The 17761-nt window shown below is 40.6% G+C and overlaps 2 protein-coding genes across 2 annotated transcripts; one reads left to right on the top strand and one right to left on the bottom strand.

The window, feature by feature from the left end:
• Positions 1-52: 52 nt before the first annotated feature.
• On the bottom strand, positions 53-4754 carry LOC115021747 (mitochondrial folate transporter/carrier-like). The gene is made up of 7 exons (XM_029452379.1): positions 4297-4754; positions 3894-4044; positions 3699-3784; positions 1923-2077; positions 1419-1532; positions 1079-1224; positions 53-782 (listed from the first exon to the last, which is right to left on the bottom strand). The coding sequence occupies exons 1-7, from the start codon at positions 4496-4498 to the stop codon at positions 656-658; spliced, it is 981 nt and encodes a 326-aa protein (XP_029308239.1). The 5' UTR covers positions 4499-4754; the 3' UTR covers positions 53-655.
• Positions 4755-5296: 542 nt separating this feature from the next.
• On the top strand, positions 5297-17129 carry dcaf13 (ddb1 and cul4 associated factor 13). The gene is made up of 11 exons (XM_029452451.1): positions 5297-5516; positions 6169-6368; positions 6502-6609; positions 6723-6812; positions 7396-7551; positions 7664-7741; positions 7838-7920; positions 8163-8327; positions 10400-10535; positions 15017-15180; positions 15665-17129. The coding sequence occupies exons 1-11, from the start codon at positions 5447-5449 to the stop codon at positions 15750-15752; spliced, it is 1338 nt and encodes a 445-aa protein (XP_029308311.1). The 5' UTR covers positions 5297-5446; the 3' UTR covers positions 15753-17129.
• Positions 17130-17761: the final 632 nt, after the last annotated feature.

The raw sequence follows: 17761 nt of genomic DNA on the forward strand, positions 1-17761 counted from the left end.
TATAGCCAAAAAGCAATACATGTTCTGTGTGTATATATCATGACAATGCAGATAAAGCAGTCTGGATTTTATAATACAATGTGAAAGAGCAATGCGGTTACAATTTGTTGCCAGGAAACAGATGAATTGTGGGATAAATATATTGTTGTGTTTGGAACAAAAAGCATCTCCATCGCTGCGGTGTAGTAATAATTTAAGAGACAAATTAATATTTTACACACACACACACACACACACACACACATGCAACTGGAACCCTGAGAAGATCTACAATTTGCTGTAAATAATTCATATTTCATCCTGTATTCTTCTGTTGCCAATTTTATTTTAATGTAAACCTAACTATTATGAAATATTTATCAAACTCTGCTGACTTACACATTATAAAAAAAGACATAGCAGAATGTCTTTTGGCGTGTAGAGCAACATACTTTTCCTCAGAAGTCAAAGTTTGTCGTGCATCTCAAAGTCCCCAGTGGATTCCATCGCTGCATTAGGAAACCTTTTCATTCATTTCCAGAGCAAACGAATGCTTCTCACATCGGCACATTTACATGAGCGTTCGCCTTTAGTCTGATGCGTTTCTCTCTGCATCTCTGAACGTGTCAGTGTGAGCTCAGAGTCTTTGCAGCTGTCCATGACATGCTTTTAAGCCTTATTGATTTTGTCCTAGAAGGTAGCGAGACACATTCTCATAAACTACAAACGTGATGCAGCAGGCAGGAGTGACACGAATCAAGTTGGGGATGACGCCTTTATAGAAACCAAAAGTGCCTTCATTCCTGCAGAGAAAGGGGAAACAATGACAATGACTCAAATTGGACACTTAAAAAGGGACAGTTCACCCCAAAATCAAAAAAACACATTTTTCCTCTTACATGTAGTGCGATTTATCAAACGAGATTGTTTTGCTGAGTGTCGTAAATACCGTCCGTAGAGAGCTGATATCTCCAACACTCTGCGACAAACACCAAAACAATCTAGATTGATAGATTTCACGACAGGTAAGAAATAAAAACAATTAGACGCAGAGTAGGATGGTACGCTCCGGCCCTTTGGGAATGGATTGGTATCATACCTCCATGTTCGTCTGATGACATCAATAACTCCATTGTATGCATTGTGCTGGTCTTGCAGGCGAGCTCGCACCACCTGATATGGGTATGTTGTGGCCACAGCAAATATCTTGGATAATGCCGCCATTGTGATGTACTCCCATGTGCTCTATTTACACAGATAAACAGATGGAGAGAGAAGTGAGCAGAGTTGGAAAACTGATGAGTCACTTCTTCAACTGCTAGTTATCCACTGTGGGCTCAGTCTCATTAAACTGAAAAGTAACAAGCTTTATGGCAGACTTTTATCAAACACTGAGCATGTTTCCAGACAGTTTGTGGCTCATGTGGTTAATGACTCACCAGCTTCGCATCTGAAGGCACTTTCTTGTATTTGTTGTAGTCTCTCTTGAGCTCTTCATAGGCCATGAACTGCAGCGCTCCGTGAGATGTGCCAAACAGACCAGGAACATAACCCTTTGAAAGATAAATGCTTTGTAAGTCAGTCTCTAGTGTAACATGAACACACCCACAGTATGCATTATTTTAAGTCAGATTTTCATTGAGTAATTTGGTAGCAATTATCCTGCCAGGCTAAGAGAATTCACATTAAGCTTAACAATTCTGGCCATTGTTTCCATGATTCATGTCCTGTAAGTTCTCTACTACAGCTAATATAGCCTGTGGATGCCCTCTAGTGGTGATTAATGTACCAGTATAAAACCTTATTTTAGCCTAGTAAGATAGAGGACAACTTTGGCTGTGGTAGTGTACGCTGAGCATTTCTTGACTGACAGCTTACCTGTCATTGGGTATAATAACCGTCTCATGTGTTGCTATATTACATGAAGTACAAAGACACCACACCTTGTATAGTCCTGGCACTCCCTCATGGCGGTAGATCTTGACCAAAGCATCTACCATCCCCTTGTACTGTTTACTGGTCGGGTCAGCATTGTACTGCAGCACCAGCCGGGTCTTGGTCACCCAGATTGGGTTGGTCAGGGTGAGTGTGAGGATGCCTGGGTGAGGACAAGTAGGCGGAGTTAGGCTGACAACATTTTTCCAAATTGAGTCTCTCTGAAGTACATTCAGTGGTTAGATACACATGACTGTTAACACACACAGCAGGCTGCTTTAAAAACTGTGGGCTTTTACTGTATGTGGCTGCGACTCAAAATCTACGTCCTGCAAGACAGGATTAAGTGGTTCCCCCCGAGAAAAGAGAAATGATCTAAGTGAAGTTGATTGTGATGTGTTAGTTGGTGCCAGAAAACAACTGCCCTGCTGTTTTTGCAGACTACAGTGATTACAGTTCACAGAGCCTGAGATGATACGTGCAGTGGTGGCTCTGTGTGCCAAGATACTATCCATGAAACAGGAGACTAAACGTTTGCACCCTGTCAGATGAGAACAAAATGATGATTCAGCAGAGGTTTTGGTGATCATCTAATCTTATATCTGTTGTTATGTGGTGATCACATTTATACATTGACGTCATGAATCCAATTTGCCTCTTTAAAATAAATACATGCTGGGATAGTGCCGGTGACGACGTATTAGGACCATTGTAAGTCAAAGCTGGAAACGCAGCCTCGTGGTTGTGTCTCCGCAAACCAGTCAAGTTGCAGTTTACATCTATGGCTGTCCAAGATGTCATCACTTCATAATTTTATCCATATTCATTCTTGGGTTATACTCAAAAATGGGTTTTGTGAGGTCACAGTGACCTTGACCTTTGACCACCAAATTCTAATCAGTTCATCTTTGAGTCTAAGTGGACGTTTTGAAGAAATTCCCTCAGAGATATCACGTTTATGAGAATGGGAGGTAGGGACAGAGAACACTCAAAATATCTAACATTTAAGAGGTAAATTTACAATAAAAAAAAACCTCACATATTTGAATAAAACCTGAATATTCTTTGAGATTATAAATTTCATACATTTGCAGAAAATAACTTTTCTTCACTTTGCAAGGATGGATGCACATCACACATCACCTCATCCAAATCACTATGTTGTGTTCTTCTTCCCAGCTGCACAGCCATGTCTCTTCAAAGTCCGGATGCTTTTGATAATATGATGATTCTGGGATAACATCACGAGTATTTCTTTATTGCTAAATCAGATTACAGGGTATAATTTGATTATATCACTGCAGGCATAATACACAGCAAGCAGCAGCGTCTGTGGAGTGAAGAGGTTGATCCAGCCTAACAAAGTGAAGCAATGAGGTTAATTGACATCCAATAGTTTAGGCTATTTTGAAGGCATGAAATGTTGATTTTTGAGAAGCTTTCTCAAAATAATTCATCACCAAGTCATTATTTTTAGAAAATAAGTCATTATTTTGAGAAAGTTTTTAATTATATTGACTTACAGAACCATTTTTCCCCCATCATATTGGCGGGAATAGGCTTCTATAGATTTTCTTAATTTTCAGCCCCTAACTGTGTTTGTCCAGCAGGAAGCAGACCCATGTGCCCCTGTGACACTATAATGAACAGAAGGGCCTGTGAACTCATTTGTATCTGCCTCCTGTCTGCTAAGGCCTGCTCAGAGCAGAATTATCTGGCTGATGTTGTTGACCGTGTACTGATTATGTTAGTGTGTAAGCATGGCAGATACATGCAGGACTGACCTGCTTCGGCTGCAGACACCAGGTGCTCTGTGGCACTCAGTTCAGTTTGACGGCCCTCCTTTATGTACCCTTTAATTGCATTATAGCTGTAAGGGAAGATTGGTGTAAGAAATGACAGTTACAGATCATTTTTAAATGTTTAAAACAATACATGAGAAATATCATGATCCAACAGGTTTATAGTTAATAGCTTACAAAAAGAAGTAGAGACCCCAAGATGCTCCAGCACCCCAAATATTAGGTGTCACTCCTTGGTAGAGTCCTCGAAGTCCCTCCTGCTGCCAAACACTCTTCATACAGTGCATTATGCCACTGTACTGAGGTCTTAATTCCAATCCATCACTCACTAGATTGAAAGGACATAAAATACCTTTGTTAAGTCATGTCATCCAAATTTAACATAAGACAACAACGATTTCTAAAATGACCCATGTGGTACCGTTGTCATTAATAAGCAAATCTATTTTAAAATGTTAAGAGTTCTCAATAGCAAGCAAGTGTAGTATTTCAAATAACTTTGTTGACATTATTATTACATCATTGTATACAATAGACAACCATCAATCAAGTATAATTATAGTCTAATGTCATACTCTACCTGCAAACCTAATTTTGACCAGGTCCAGAGGGTGAAGCACCAGTGTTGACACCACTCCTCCACTGAGTCCCGCGAACAGGTTTTCTATTTTCACATGGCTTAAAACCTGCTGGACATGTCCGGCTAGTGAGACAGCAGGACTGGGCTTGCTGGACACGGTCTCTGTGACGTTGACTGTACCTTGATTTGGAGCGGAACTCATGTTTACCGGTAATGAACTCCTGTCAGCTAGCTAAGCAGTCCGTACAGTAATGCTCAAATCTTACTCTAAAGCAGTCAGACGAAAGCTCGTCGACACAGCTGACACTGCCCCACAGACAGTACTGATTCTCATTTTCATTGCATATTAGCAAGGGAACCACGTTTTTAACATGTGGTGGATCTCCATGGCTGAGGCAACGTTATACATGTCAAGCAGTACAGTGGCGTTACTGCTCGACCTTGCTGCTCGTCTTGGATAAATATCAAAGTTACATAATTTAGAGCAATGCTTCCGGCAGTAACTTTCAAAATAAAACCCTTTTAGACGAACACTATGGGCACATTCATTCGGTAATACTACAACACTATAATATATATATATATATATATATATATATATATATATATATATATATATATATATATATATATATATATATATATATATATATATGCATGTATGTATGTATGTATATATGTATAAAGCATTTTACTCTATATTCAGTTTACTGTGTATGTTCCATATTAATCACTATTAATATTTATGAATTCATTTTATCAAATCCTAATCTAACCTAAACATTATTTCTGCCTTACTAAAGTAATTGGTAAAAAACCTCTGGAGGAAAGGTGCTTTAAAGGCCTGTAGTAAAGTCTATGAATTAACGCTCCTAACAGTGAACTTTTCACAAAAAAATTAATGTAAGTAGTAGTTTGAAGACCAAAAACGTTGTATATCCGGTCTTTCTCTGCTAAATGCTGTCACTTGACAGCTGTTTCTTTAAACTGGTTAGTGACGCATCCAGGAGGAGTGGACATCCCACAATGCAACGCGATCAATTGAATCTCTTCCTCATCAACACATGGCAGTGGCTGCTAATATTTTTCTTGTTTAACTTAAACCTAACTGCATTTTTTAAGTGTGTGTGCATTTTCATTCATCTACCAAATGAAAGTTAAAGTCCTCTCGAGGAACCCGGATGATTATGTCCGGGAGACCAAACTAGATATTCAGCGTGGTAAGTGAGATACTTTAAACTCGGATAGGCTAAACACGGTTTGCTAGTGGTAATGCTTGCCAGTTTTTCTCAGCAAACATCTGCCACAGCTACTGAATTTGACAAGTTAGGACATTGTGACGAAAAATTCAAGCACTTATCTCTGGGAGGAAAAACTCTGTCGTTGTCTGTAAGCTTTGATATTAATAAGACATAGCAAATAGGATGCATTTCAGATATGTGCATGTAACTAACAGCTACTACATTAGCACCTATTTAAAATCACTGAATTCAATTGTGAATAAGTCTGCATCATGTGTGAAGGTACAGTAACGTTAGGTCATATTAGACATACAAAACGATTGAAAAGTAAATGAAGTATGTGTATGAATTGCTACAAATAAATATGTTTATGAAGTTGATTCCAATCAATGTCTTTCTCTCTGTATTTATTTTAATTGAAGTTAGCCCTGAAACTATGCCAAACACAGCATCGTCTGTATATTCATAAACCACATGAATTGCTGTGTGGAATCAATGCACTGTATTTATTTTACTCCAGGTAGCCTTATTGTCCTTTAATGCTGCCACTGCTGTGACTTTCTTCCATTTAAAAAAAGTTAATATCATGCAATATATATGCAAATGAAATGTCTGACTCCTCTGTTGTTAGTCCCTAGAAACTATGACCCAACACTCCATCCGTTTGAGGTGACGAGAGAGTACACACGGGCTCTGAATGCCACCAAGCTTGAGAGGGTGTTTGCCAAGCCTTTCCTGGCCTCTCTGGATGGGCACAGAGATGGGGTGAACTGCTTGGCCAAGCACACCACGAACCTCTCCACCTTGCTCTCTGGCTCCTGTGACGGGGAGGTAACTATCTGCAGAAGTCTAACTTGGCTCAGCTAGTAACCACATTTGTTCAGCTTTTTGAACTGTAATTATGTACGCATAATACTAAAAGTGTTATCCACTTATTCTTGACATTGTTTTATTTGACTCATAGGTGAAAGTGTGGAATCTGACCAAACATGAATGTGTCCGCACACTCCAAGCACATGAAGGTTTTGTCCGTGGAATGGTCGTCCGCCATTGTGGAACATCCTTCTTTACGGTGACTACCGACCTTCAACGTCTGAGAAGAGTTTTTAGAGTTATAAGTGTTTTTGATTAGCTGCCCTCTCATACAGCTTCTGTTTCTATATCTGGGCATGCTGACTGTAACAGGTTGGTGACGACAAAACAATCAAGCAATGGAAGATGGAGGCGCCAGGTTACGGAGAGGAAGAGGAGCCGCTCAACACTATTCTGGGCAAGGTGAGATCAGTGGGCATTTGCTGTAGTGGTATTATCAAAGAGAGGGTTAGGATAATAAAAAAACAAGCTTCAACCATCTCTTAAATAAATCTACACACACACATGCATATCTATATACTTACACATTCATATCGATCCAAAATGATTCTTCACTTGGAGGGAATTGTTTTTATTTTTAAATTGAAGACTGTAAGTATATTACTGCTGTATAAAATCAGTCCCTATAGTTGACACATGGGTGAGTAATTTGTCCAATTTTAATCAAAGATATCAACTTGAATTATTAGTGTGTGTGTGTGTGTGTGTCTTTTTCTGGTCAAAGCCTTTTTGAATGCCACTAGCACCCTTAACAAGTATTTATTTTGTGTTGCACAGTGCAGCTCTTGTAGATTAACAAGGTACACAATTCCAGATGATATGAAAGTGGTTTGCCACTGTGGTTTCACAGGACCTTTCATTCTGATTAGGGTAGTTATTCTTTTACGCTAGAGTACAAAATAATCAAGTCACATCCTTCCAGCTAAATGCTGTAGGGAAAGTTTGTGAAATATCAAAGTAATACAGATATTCTTGTCCCTTGCAGACAGTCTTCACAGGACTGGACCATCACAGGCAGCAGGCTGTGTTCGCAACATGTGGCCAGCAGGTGGACGTCTGGGACGAGCAGAGGAGCAGCCCAATCCGCTCTTTCACCTGGGGCGTAGACAGCTTCAGCGCTGTCCGCTTCAACCCTGTGGAGGTGAGACGGCATGTATCCACCTCACTCGAAGTGAAGAACACGTGTCACATGTCCAAACTCGCATCACAGCCTGCTGATGTCTTTAAAGTTAACAGTTTGTGTCTTTCCACAGACTGAACTTCTTGCAAGCTGTGCCTCTGACAGAAGTATAGTACTGTACGACATGAGAGAACCAGCACCACTTAAAAAGGTAGGGTCTACCACTCAGCAGCTGCAGGATTAACCTTTCTCTTTCCCCATTTCTTCACATGATATCAATTCTGTGTGTTTTCATTTTCTTCTATAGGTAATTATGACAATGAGGAGCAACACTGTATGCTGGAACCCTATGGAAGCCTATTACTTCACATGTTCAAATGAGGACTACAAGTGAGTTGAGGGTGTTGAAGATTGTGACAATGAGAGGGATTCACATCACTATTAGCATTCACTAAATTACACGTTCAGAATCTTACATGTACGATTGTAGACTCCAGCTCTGCACCATTGATAGACTTTCAAAAAAGCTGAGCTGGGTTATTAATGCACGGTCCGTCATTGTTTTACTGATATGTTTTCCACTGAAACGCAATTTGAGTAAGTGGCTAATTTTAGTTTCTTCGTCTCATCAGCCTCTACACATATGACATGAGGTACCTGGACCGGCCAATCACAGTGCACATGGATCATGTCTCTGCAGTGCTGGATGTTGACTATTCTCCCACTGGGAAGGACTTTGTATCTGCCAGTTTTGACAAAACCATCCGCATCTTCCCCAAGGACGGTGGCCACAGCAGGTTAGTTAACCTTAAACACCAGTTTAAGAAATGAACGTTGTCATTGTGTTAAATGTTTACTGTGATGGTATTACTGGTCCATAATCGGATACCATTTGTTTTTCAGATGTGGAAGTATTTTGTTGCAGTACAGCTGATGGTATCGGTTGTTTTGTTAATAGTTGGTATCTAACCCTTTTCGGTCATTTAATGATATTTAAGTTAAATTAATATTTAGAGACACTGGTTTCTTTCTACTATGGCAAGTCAACATGTCTCCTGTGAAAAAGGCCTGTTGGCTGGTAATAGTTGCTAGTGCGGGATCATAATTATTTTTGACTTACCTTCTAACCCAACAAAAATCAAAGCCATTGTTTTGTTGCTATGTGACGTCATGGTACATGCAGTATTGTTTGTACAATTGTCAAGCTCCTAAACAAATAGCCACAGTTGTGTTTCAGCAAGTGTGCCGGACAGCCTCACAGCATGGGCAGGTGGGAGTGCTACATAAATAGATCTGTTCCTGTGTGATGTGCAGTCTGAGGGGGGAGGGCTATTTCAGCCAGTATAGATCTTTTTTACAGCAGACATTTGACTTGTTATAATTGGTGAAGCACAGGTTACCTTAACAAACTGCTATTTTACACATAGCTGGCTCACTGAAATAACTTACGAGGACACTTGCAGGAACTGAGCCATCGTTTATGTTGTTAGGTCCACTTCAAAATGTCTGCCGTGGATGGATCAATCAAACGGTAGTTTTTGTGCATAAACCTAACCATAGCATTGTCACATCATTAAACTGTTCATTTTTAATATACTTTTAGGATTTGGTTTACTTAAAAAAAGAAAAAAAAAAAAGAAGAAAAATTCCTCACTGAACATCGATGTAGTCAATCGGTGTTTCGGATCAGAAACGGCGTATACGTGTCGTTGTAGATGGCATGGACAAATAACATTATGTCATTTAATTTTGAGGAGTTAATTTTTTTGTAAGCCAGTGCTTAAAGAGCCACAATCTAAAACATTTGTCTTAAATTGATAAGTGTTATAGCAGCACAGTATTCTTAGTGTGCAATCACGTGACAAAACTGTGTGACGTATGCGTGCGATGCCATGTTGGATGATATACAAATCAAAAATGGCGTCTAAAGCGAACAACAACAGCAATACAACTCTGACTTCTTCAAAGTATTCTGACTCTCTGGAGTCCTCTGCAAAGGCAAGATTCAGAGGAAAAAGTCCAAATTAGCGGCCGTGACCCGTACACGCTAAAGCCGTCGGATTATATTGAGGATTTAGATTCATTACCGCCGATTGAATATCCGGATATTGTGAAGTACCTTGTGCTGCAAACGTCGTGGGCAACCAACGCACAAATGAAGGCATACAAGAGCTTAGATGCTTATAATGTCTTTGTTTCTGGATGGGTTGGTAGTCTTCTTACCAAACCACTGAAAGATGACAGGGTGCTCGTCCATGCCCGTGTGAATCACTCTCAAAGAGCTCGAGATACACCGCTCAAGCCGTGGTTTGTGAGTGAGAAGAGCGGCGATGTTATCCTTGCTAACGTAAACATTGAAAACATAGCTTAAGCATGAGCTCTTACCAGATATAAAGTGGTCGCCACACACACGGGTGAATTGTGCTTTTTCTTCTGTTAAATCCTCACGAGTTATGTTGCTAAACCAGCTTACGGTGTTCAGTAGACGGCAATTCATCCCTCTTTTGTGGATCGTTGTTTTTGATTGTAGGAAATCTAAAGAACCGATTCTCTGGGTCACGAGTAGCGTTATGACCACAATTATACACTGCGCACACGATTGGCATTTTCTTTCAATCTTAGACGTTTAAATACAAAGAAAATTACGAAGCGTTGCAGCAACTCCCACGTGAACGGGCGCCATCTTGGTTGTGTATATCATCCAAAATGGTTGACTTCCGGGTTGTGAAATAAGCGTGACGTCACATGCACACGATCAATTCCTGATCAGTGTGGAATCCTGTGTAATGGAACACTTATAAGTACTGGTTTTGGTTTTGGAAATTCTATTACCTTTTATTGATTTTCTCCTTTTTTCTTCTTCTTGTAGGGAGGTCTACCACACCAAGCGCATGCAGCATGTCATCTGCGTAAAGTGGTCTGCAGACAACAAGTACATCCTGAGCGGTTCTGATGAAATGAACATCCGACTGTGGAAAGCCAACGCAGCTGAGAAACTAGGAGTGGTGAGTCCTGCCTTGTCTTCTCTATATCCGTCCTGCTTTCACTTTTATTATATATTTTCAGCTTTGAACTAGTAACTTTTTAAGGCCACTTGCTGCTTATCCGTTGCTTCACGGGGTGCAATAAGTGGTGGTCTGTGAACCAATCAGCAGCTGTATTTTCCTCAGCTGTCTGAAGCACTGCATACTGTTCCTCCCTCCAGTGTATTACCTGATCTTGTTTTATGATTGAGCTGCATTCTTGGACACAGCCATGGCCCCGGGCCACCTCAGCAGGGTAGGAGGGGATGACTATGCCAGGAGCAACGGCACTGCTGTTGCCAAATGCCCTGATGGATGCTGACTTAGGGTAGAATCACTCTCAATAAGTACAATGTATATTTTCTCAGCAGCTCTTGTGGCAAGTGGAAGTCCAAAAGCTTGTGTGGTTGTTTGACAAATCAACAAGAAAAGATTCAGCTAAAAAACTAGACAAATCTTGACTGACTTTTACCATCTTGTTTAGTGAGTAGCACACGTAGTATTTACATAATAAAGGCCGTGTTAGCAGAAATGATGGCCTTAATGTTATGTTGTGCTCAACTGTCAAATAAAGCTCCTGTAAGATGCTGGGAAGTGTTCCAATGCCCCAAATCCCAGTTATAGCTGAATAATAAAGATCAATGCCATCTCATGTGCCATCTCCAACAGCCATCTTTCATTCCTAATCGGATTCACTCTTGCTTATTCTCTTAATGCAGCTTCAGAGTGGAAAATTGGCCCGCTTTTGGCACTTGTTTTACTGTCACTGTGTAAGAGGAGATTTATCTGCAAGCTTTGCACTTAAAGAGATCAGACAAGGGCTGCTCCTATCAGCAGTTTAAAATCGGCCCAATCACTTAAAGCGGGCCACTCTGAACATAATGAAGCATTAACAATCAAGTTGTACTGAAGGGGTCTTTAATTATCAAGAAATGCTGAATGGAGGATTTGTCTGTGTCGGGATCAGGACTTCTCTATCAGCTGCTGCGTATCACTATTTCTTCCCTTCATAACTTTGCACTCGTAAATTAGACCCTTTTATTTTAGGCCAAGACCTGAAACATGTTGAATCAATTTGTTTTCACTCCGGTAAAATGTTTTTCTTCTGTTCTAGAAACCTTAACTCATCACTACCCATTGATTTAAGTTTGGAAAGCAAACTGAATGGTTTTTGTTAAGTTGAGTGAGTGAGGTGTGCAGTTTGACTTGTCTGCTGCATTGATCAAATGAAGATGTGCCACTCTCGATCTATATTAAGGTATTTACAGTCTGATGAAGGAGCTCGTGTAGCATAATTAAAGTAGAATTGTGGATTATTATAAATGTGGTCTTATTTTTAGGTTTGTCATTGGACATACAAAGTCTTCATGGAACATGGTGACATTGTTAATAGAAAAGTTCAACGAGGGTAACAACCCGTCTACACACAAGCCACGCAGTTAAAGCAGCGCAGCAACAACTGCTTCAATCCTCCGCTTAGTGTTCAGCCACAGTACTGCTGGGCCTTCACCTGTGTCGGAACCCAACATCAATGTAGGTACACACGTAAAACAGAAGAAAATAGACTTGAAGCCTAAAAAGAAACTTGCGTGCGAGTGAAACTCGCGCCGTTAGGCTGCATTGATTTTAAAATAGAAGTATCAGTTCCTCAGACACGTGTGAGCCAGGCAAGTGGAATGCGACTGAAATGTCTCCGGTGTACATGGGGTGCAAGAAACACAAGTTTACCATTACTCCTGTGACATCGTCAGGCACGCACATGCTAGACCGTTGAAGAAAATGGTCAAAATCGATGCAGTAGAACTAGAGATAAGGGGTGCGTTCCAATACCATCCTACCAAACTCTTTTAGTATGCAAGAAAAATATTTATTATGTCCCAATACATAGCATGTCAAATAGAGCAAGCCAAAAATACCAGGATGTCCTGCTGCATCAGGTTGCATTCTTTCAGCAAGCCAACATTCTTTTCTGCCTATTCTGACCCACGATACGCAGCACGCAGCACGCAGCACGCAGCACGCAGCACGCAGCACGCAGCACGCAGCACGCAGCACGTACTAAAAGTAAAACTGAAAAGTATTCGATTTGGAACGCAACCTTTTTCTTTTTTTAAATCCAGACATTCTTTTTCCTTGTAAAAAGTGGTGCCTACATTACCCACAATGCACCTTTACCACCGGTTTGGTCAGAGTTCTAACTTGTGGTCTTCAGACTCAAACAACGTTGCCTCACTGATTGGAAAAGTCAGTGGCGTGTCACTTTATTTGAAGGTTTTTTAAGCAAACCATCTGAAAGAGGAAACAAACTGCCAAATTCTAACTAAAAATGTTCCATTTTAAACATTTGTCTGGTGTTAGTGTGGTTAAGATAATATGGCAAAGTTTCCTTTTAGTTACAAAGGATTCTTTGTAACTTGTTTAACCGGGACTGCAGAGATCTCAGCAGTCACTTTGGTTATTTCAGTGTTATCAAAGCTGAAAGACTCTAATATCTCTGCCATGGCCAAAATGTGACGCGTTTGTTATAGTTTTTGGTATTTTCTAACAGGGGTAGGAGTTTTTTACGCATCTCTGAGGGGACTTTGTACATCTTAGGTTTTCTTATCCAGAGCATCAGTTAGATTACAGTTCTACTTGCACCTTGCCGTAGCCTGGTCAACAGTTTTCTCAGTCTGTCCACGCAGCTGCTTTCTAATAGCTGTCTCTACGTTGCACTCATTCTTCTTCAGCAGCTTTTTGTCACCATGTTCAATCTGCTCGTTACAAGAGTACCCGCTTAGAAGTAATGCCTCTGTTGTATTTACAAACCCATTGAGTCCCATGTTTCTGTGACTCTTTGATGAGTAATTATAGATCATATGAGATCATTCATACAAACCATGTTCAGCAAGCTAACCATGTGTGTATCCAGGGGAATCGCTTTAGTACAACAGGCTCAGCATCTCGCAGCTCTTTTCCAACAAATTGAATCTGAGACAAATCATTGCTTTTAATTAGAATAAAAGCCTTCGAGGAGGGCAGCCTGAGCCAAGACCAGTCCGAGTAGATGGTGGTTTTTATGAGAGATACTGAGCGGGAGGGACGTTGTTGAGCTGGTGTCTTCACTTTTTAACAGACATTGATTCCGTTTTGAATGAGCACAATGTCGAGCTAAAGTTACTGCTTACTGTACTGGCCCACATTTTATGATGTAAGACGGCTTACGGTAACTGTCAGTAACTAACTAAACTTATTGCAAACTCCACACATTGTCTACTGGAAATACTCAATCTGCAATCAAGCAAAACCCCTCAGATAACGCTTCTCTCCCCATGGGAACCCAAGGTGCTATACAAATGACATAATTCATGTTCACTCTATAGGTATAAATACAGCTTTGCAAGTAAAATGCCTGTAACAAGGCCACTGCATCATCTCAAGGGAGAGTTTTATCAAATTCAGAGTTGGCTGGGGTCGTCTGTTGCTGGTTCTGATCTCCAGCAGAAGCTTTAGAAAGAGACGGTTCTCAAAAGAACAACGACAGCATTTGTTCAGCATGCGTTCAGATGCCCAAAAACAAGACCCACTGCTACTACTTTACTTGAAAAGGACGTCTTGTATGAATTTTGAAGCTCTTGCTAGCAGTTAGCTTAGCACAATGAGTGGAAACAGAGGTCTGCCTGCCAGTACTTCTTAAGCCGGGTATTTGGTGGTTCAAGGTCACTGTGACCTCACAAAACACGTTCTTGGGTATAACGCAAGAATTAATTTCACACACATGTCTGAAATGATGACATTATGAACAGACATGGATGTAAACTGCAACATGACTGGTTGGTGGAGGCATACAGGCCGTAATTCTAGTTTTTAATATCATTGGGGAAGTACTTTTACATGTTGTGGCTAAAACCACAGTCGGACTGAGACTGCTGTGCTCTAAAGGTTTGTGCGAGTCATTGTGAGAAACACTCGACTGATCTACAGTACGAGTTACCTGAACGAACAAAATCTATACAAATTCAGTGTCTGCCAATCTGTTTTAATCTCTACAAAAGCTGAAGTGTAACTTATTTTTGGCCTGGCATCGTTACTATGCCGCAGTGACGTGCACCTCCTCAGAAATGTAATTTCACATTGGGGTCCCAAAAAGCATGTCACTTTGATTTGGCGGAATACCCATTAGCATCCTGTTTCCCAACAGCAGTCATGTTTTCATTTAGTGATAACCTTGACCGTTCCCTAAACTTAACCAAGTAGTTGACTGAATAATGACACAACAAGGTCTATTTGCTGGCTGTTGTGGAGCTTTCACACACGTCACGTGATCCTCAGCAGATGGGTGATCAAAGCTTTTTCTCAGCTCCAAGACAGCATAGAAATCCTCTTTAATTTCTCCTCTGCACCTGACTGTCTTGTTCTGTCTCTCAATCCTCTCTCGTCCTCTTCATTTTCTCTTTTTATTCAATTTTACCTGTGACATGCAGCTCGCCCCCAGAGAGAGGGAGGCCACCAACTACAGCCAGAAGCTGAAGGAGAAGTTCCAGCACCACCCGCAGATCAGACGCATCGCTCATCACAGACATCTACCCAGGAACATCTACCACCAGACCAAGGAGCTGAGGGTTATGAAAGAGGCTCGCCGTAAGAAGTATGTGTTCATTATTTTTCTAATGCTAATTTATCCACAGGCATGACGCACCCTCTGTCCATTTAGAGGTGATGTGATTTGGGCTGCTGCCAGGGTAGGTCTGACCTATGCAGTCACACAAGCCTAATGGAAAATCTCCCTGATGGGACCGTCCCATGACATGGTCTCAATAGTCCTTACATACTCATTTACAGCTTGTATGGTGGATTGATTGTCCCAGTTTGCCCTGCCATCCAGTGACTCGTCACTCATTCTGCAGCTTTTTTTTTTTACTAATTACTTCTTATTGGGACACGTCACACTTGTGTTGTGACTGTGAATGATTTACTACCCATGCTTTATGCATTATTTTCAGGGTACATTAGTGTAGCCGGTGACGTAGGTGTTAGGTCAACAGTCTCACATTCAGTCTCCTTTCTGTTTGCTCATCTCTCTCTCCATGCCCTTCCTGAATGTTCTCACCTTTTCCTCTTTTGTTTTCCAGGGAGAGGAATGTCCGCAAGCACAGCAAGCCCGGAAGTGTTCCTGTGGTGTCTGAGAAGGAGAAGCATGTTGTGACTGTGGTCAAGTAAGCAGAGCTGGAGAAGAGAGCAGAAGGTCGACGGCACCATCAAGAGACGAGGTGGAGCCCAAGATCACACCCACATGGGACATGTTCAGACTGCTTTCTCTTCACGAATCTTTACATTTGTCACTTGTGGGAAGGACATGTGACCAGTTCTGCATCTGCAAATGCATACAAACATTTAATCTTGTAAAGTTGTTGAAGGATTTTGATCGTGTAGTTGAACTGTAGTCTCACATTTTGCTTTGAGCAAATCTGCATTTTTCATCACAGGATCCATGACTTTTTAAATACAATTAAGAACAAATTAAATTGATCCAATGTTTAAAGAATGTCATGTGACTTACTTGCAAAGAAATGTGTTCCTTGTGGTTTCATTAGATCGTTATTTTTTCCATGAATGAAGTTCAAGAGATGTGCTTCAGTTGAGTTTATTAAAACTATCTGAGATAGCGTAAAGGTTTTGGTATACTTCATGAGACGTGCCGTATGACAACTTCTACAGGCAAGTGTTGGTACGAATGGGCACACTCGAAGGACCTCAACCCGGCTGTATCCGTGATCGTTCCCTAAGAAGTCTGTCTTTTGTAGTTTCAATGTGATAAATTGTACAACTGGGGCTGATGTTTTAAACATTGGGACAGTCTCTCCATGATCCAGGCTCTATCAGAGTGAAGTTCAAACCCTCCCTTACTGTTTACAACACACCTGGTGAATCTGACTAAGTCCGACCTGCCTGTACTCTGTCACTCATTGCACGTCACTAGTCTTTCACAAGATGCAAGTTTGACAGCTGTGAGTACTAACAATAGCCATGTTGGTTGGTTATGTAATTATATGTTTACATTCATATTGAACATGCTGGGTGAAGGGAGGCCTGAAGAGACGGGCTGTCAGGGTTGCAACTTTTTTTGTTAGATCTTTTGGAGCTTGTGCTGTTGGCTACTTTCATTGGTTTTTGTTTTTTTCTCTGTTGGATCATTTCTAAATCTACCATTCTCTTTCTAGTTTTGGAAAACAACCAACCCTAGCTTTAACTAATTTCCCCATGGTTCAGTTAATTTCAAAACTTATCAATGTTAGACGATCCAACAAACCTTTCTCTTAAAGCATGCTGATGCCTTTTTTCCTAATGGGATGATTTAAAGTTGACTTTTAGCCTTTTAATCCTGAGGTTTGTAAAAATAACCAGGCTGAAGGAGAGCGAGGGCAGATGTTTCCCCTCAGTTTTGGAATATTTCATTTGCTTGAACATTCTAAGAGATTAGTACTCTCAAAATATATATATGCCATTGACACTGCATTTGTATTTGATGTGTATTTATAATAAACTTCTACACTAAGTTTTTGCTTTAGCAAGAAATGGTGATCAGAATGATTCCTAGTTCAAACTCAACACCATTTATTTCCCTCTTGTGTGACTTGTTGCTGCAGATCCCGGCAATGGTGCTAATTTACTTAAAGCCCGAATGAGGCAGAGACTATCCTATTAATGTTGTCCTTCAAATCCTATTAACACTGCAGCCTGAGACGGGGCTGTGTTTGGGAACAGTGTAGTTCGGGGATCAGAGCTGAGAAATGCAATATAGGGTTAAAGTCACCTGTGTGTGCCGGTGGAACGGGTTTGCAAGGAAGTTAACACAAACATAATTAAATCAAAGACTTCTGAAGTAGTGAAATGTGAAACCTGTTGAGTTCAGTTATTTTAAAGTTTGAATAATCTGCCTGTTATTTTCCTGATTTGTTGATCAATCATTTGATCTATAACATGTCATGAAATCGAAAAAGAGAGTTTCCAGAGCCCATGGGGATGTCTTAGAATGACTGTGTTTGACTCTAAGATAATCCTTTGGAATCTGACAATATTCACATTAACTAGTGTGCCCGCAACGGAAAATGTGTATCTTCTTTGTAGAAGTGTTCTCTGGGCTTGCCTCAGCACAAACCTGAAGACATTTTCAAAACTGGTCAAACCTTTTGGCTAAATAGTGAGTTTTTCATACTATATTAAATCTT

The sequence above is a fragment of the Cottoperca gobio genome, chromosome 16 (genome assembly GCF_900634415.1).
Source record: "Cottoperca gobio chromosome 16, fCotGob3.1, whole genome shotgun sequence".
NCBI lineage: Eukaryota > Metazoa > Chordata > Actinopteri > Perciformes > Bovichtidae > Cottoperca > Cottoperca gobio.

Excerpts from the sequence above, each read along its gene's own strand:
- LOC115021747 (XM_029452379.1), bottom strand. The coding sequence starts at position 4,498 with ATGAGTTCCGCTCCAAATCAAGGTACAGTCAACGTCACAGAGACCGTG. Across the intron at positions 2,078-3,698 it reads GGTGTCTGCAGCCGAAGCAG|GCATCCTCACACTCACCCTG; the intron begins GTCAGTCCTGCA and ends GTCCTCACCCAG. Across the intron at positions 783-1,078 it reads GTCATCAGACGAACATGGAG|GAATGAAGGCACTTTTGGTT; the intron begins GTATGATACCAA and ends CTTTCTCTGCAG.
- dcaf13 (XM_029452451.1), top strand. The coding sequence starts at position 5,447 with ATGAAAGTTAAAGTCCTCTCGAGGAACCCGGATGATTATGTCCGGGAG. Across the intron at positions 6,369-6,501 it reads CTGGCTCCTGTGACGGGGAG|GTGAAAGTGTGGAATCTGAC; the intron begins GTAACTATCTGC and ends TTTGACTCATAG. Across the intron at positions 10,536-15,016 it reads CAGCTGAGAAACTAGGAGTG|CTCGCCCCCAGAGAGAGGGA; the intron begins GTGAGTCCTGCC and ends TGTGACATGCAG.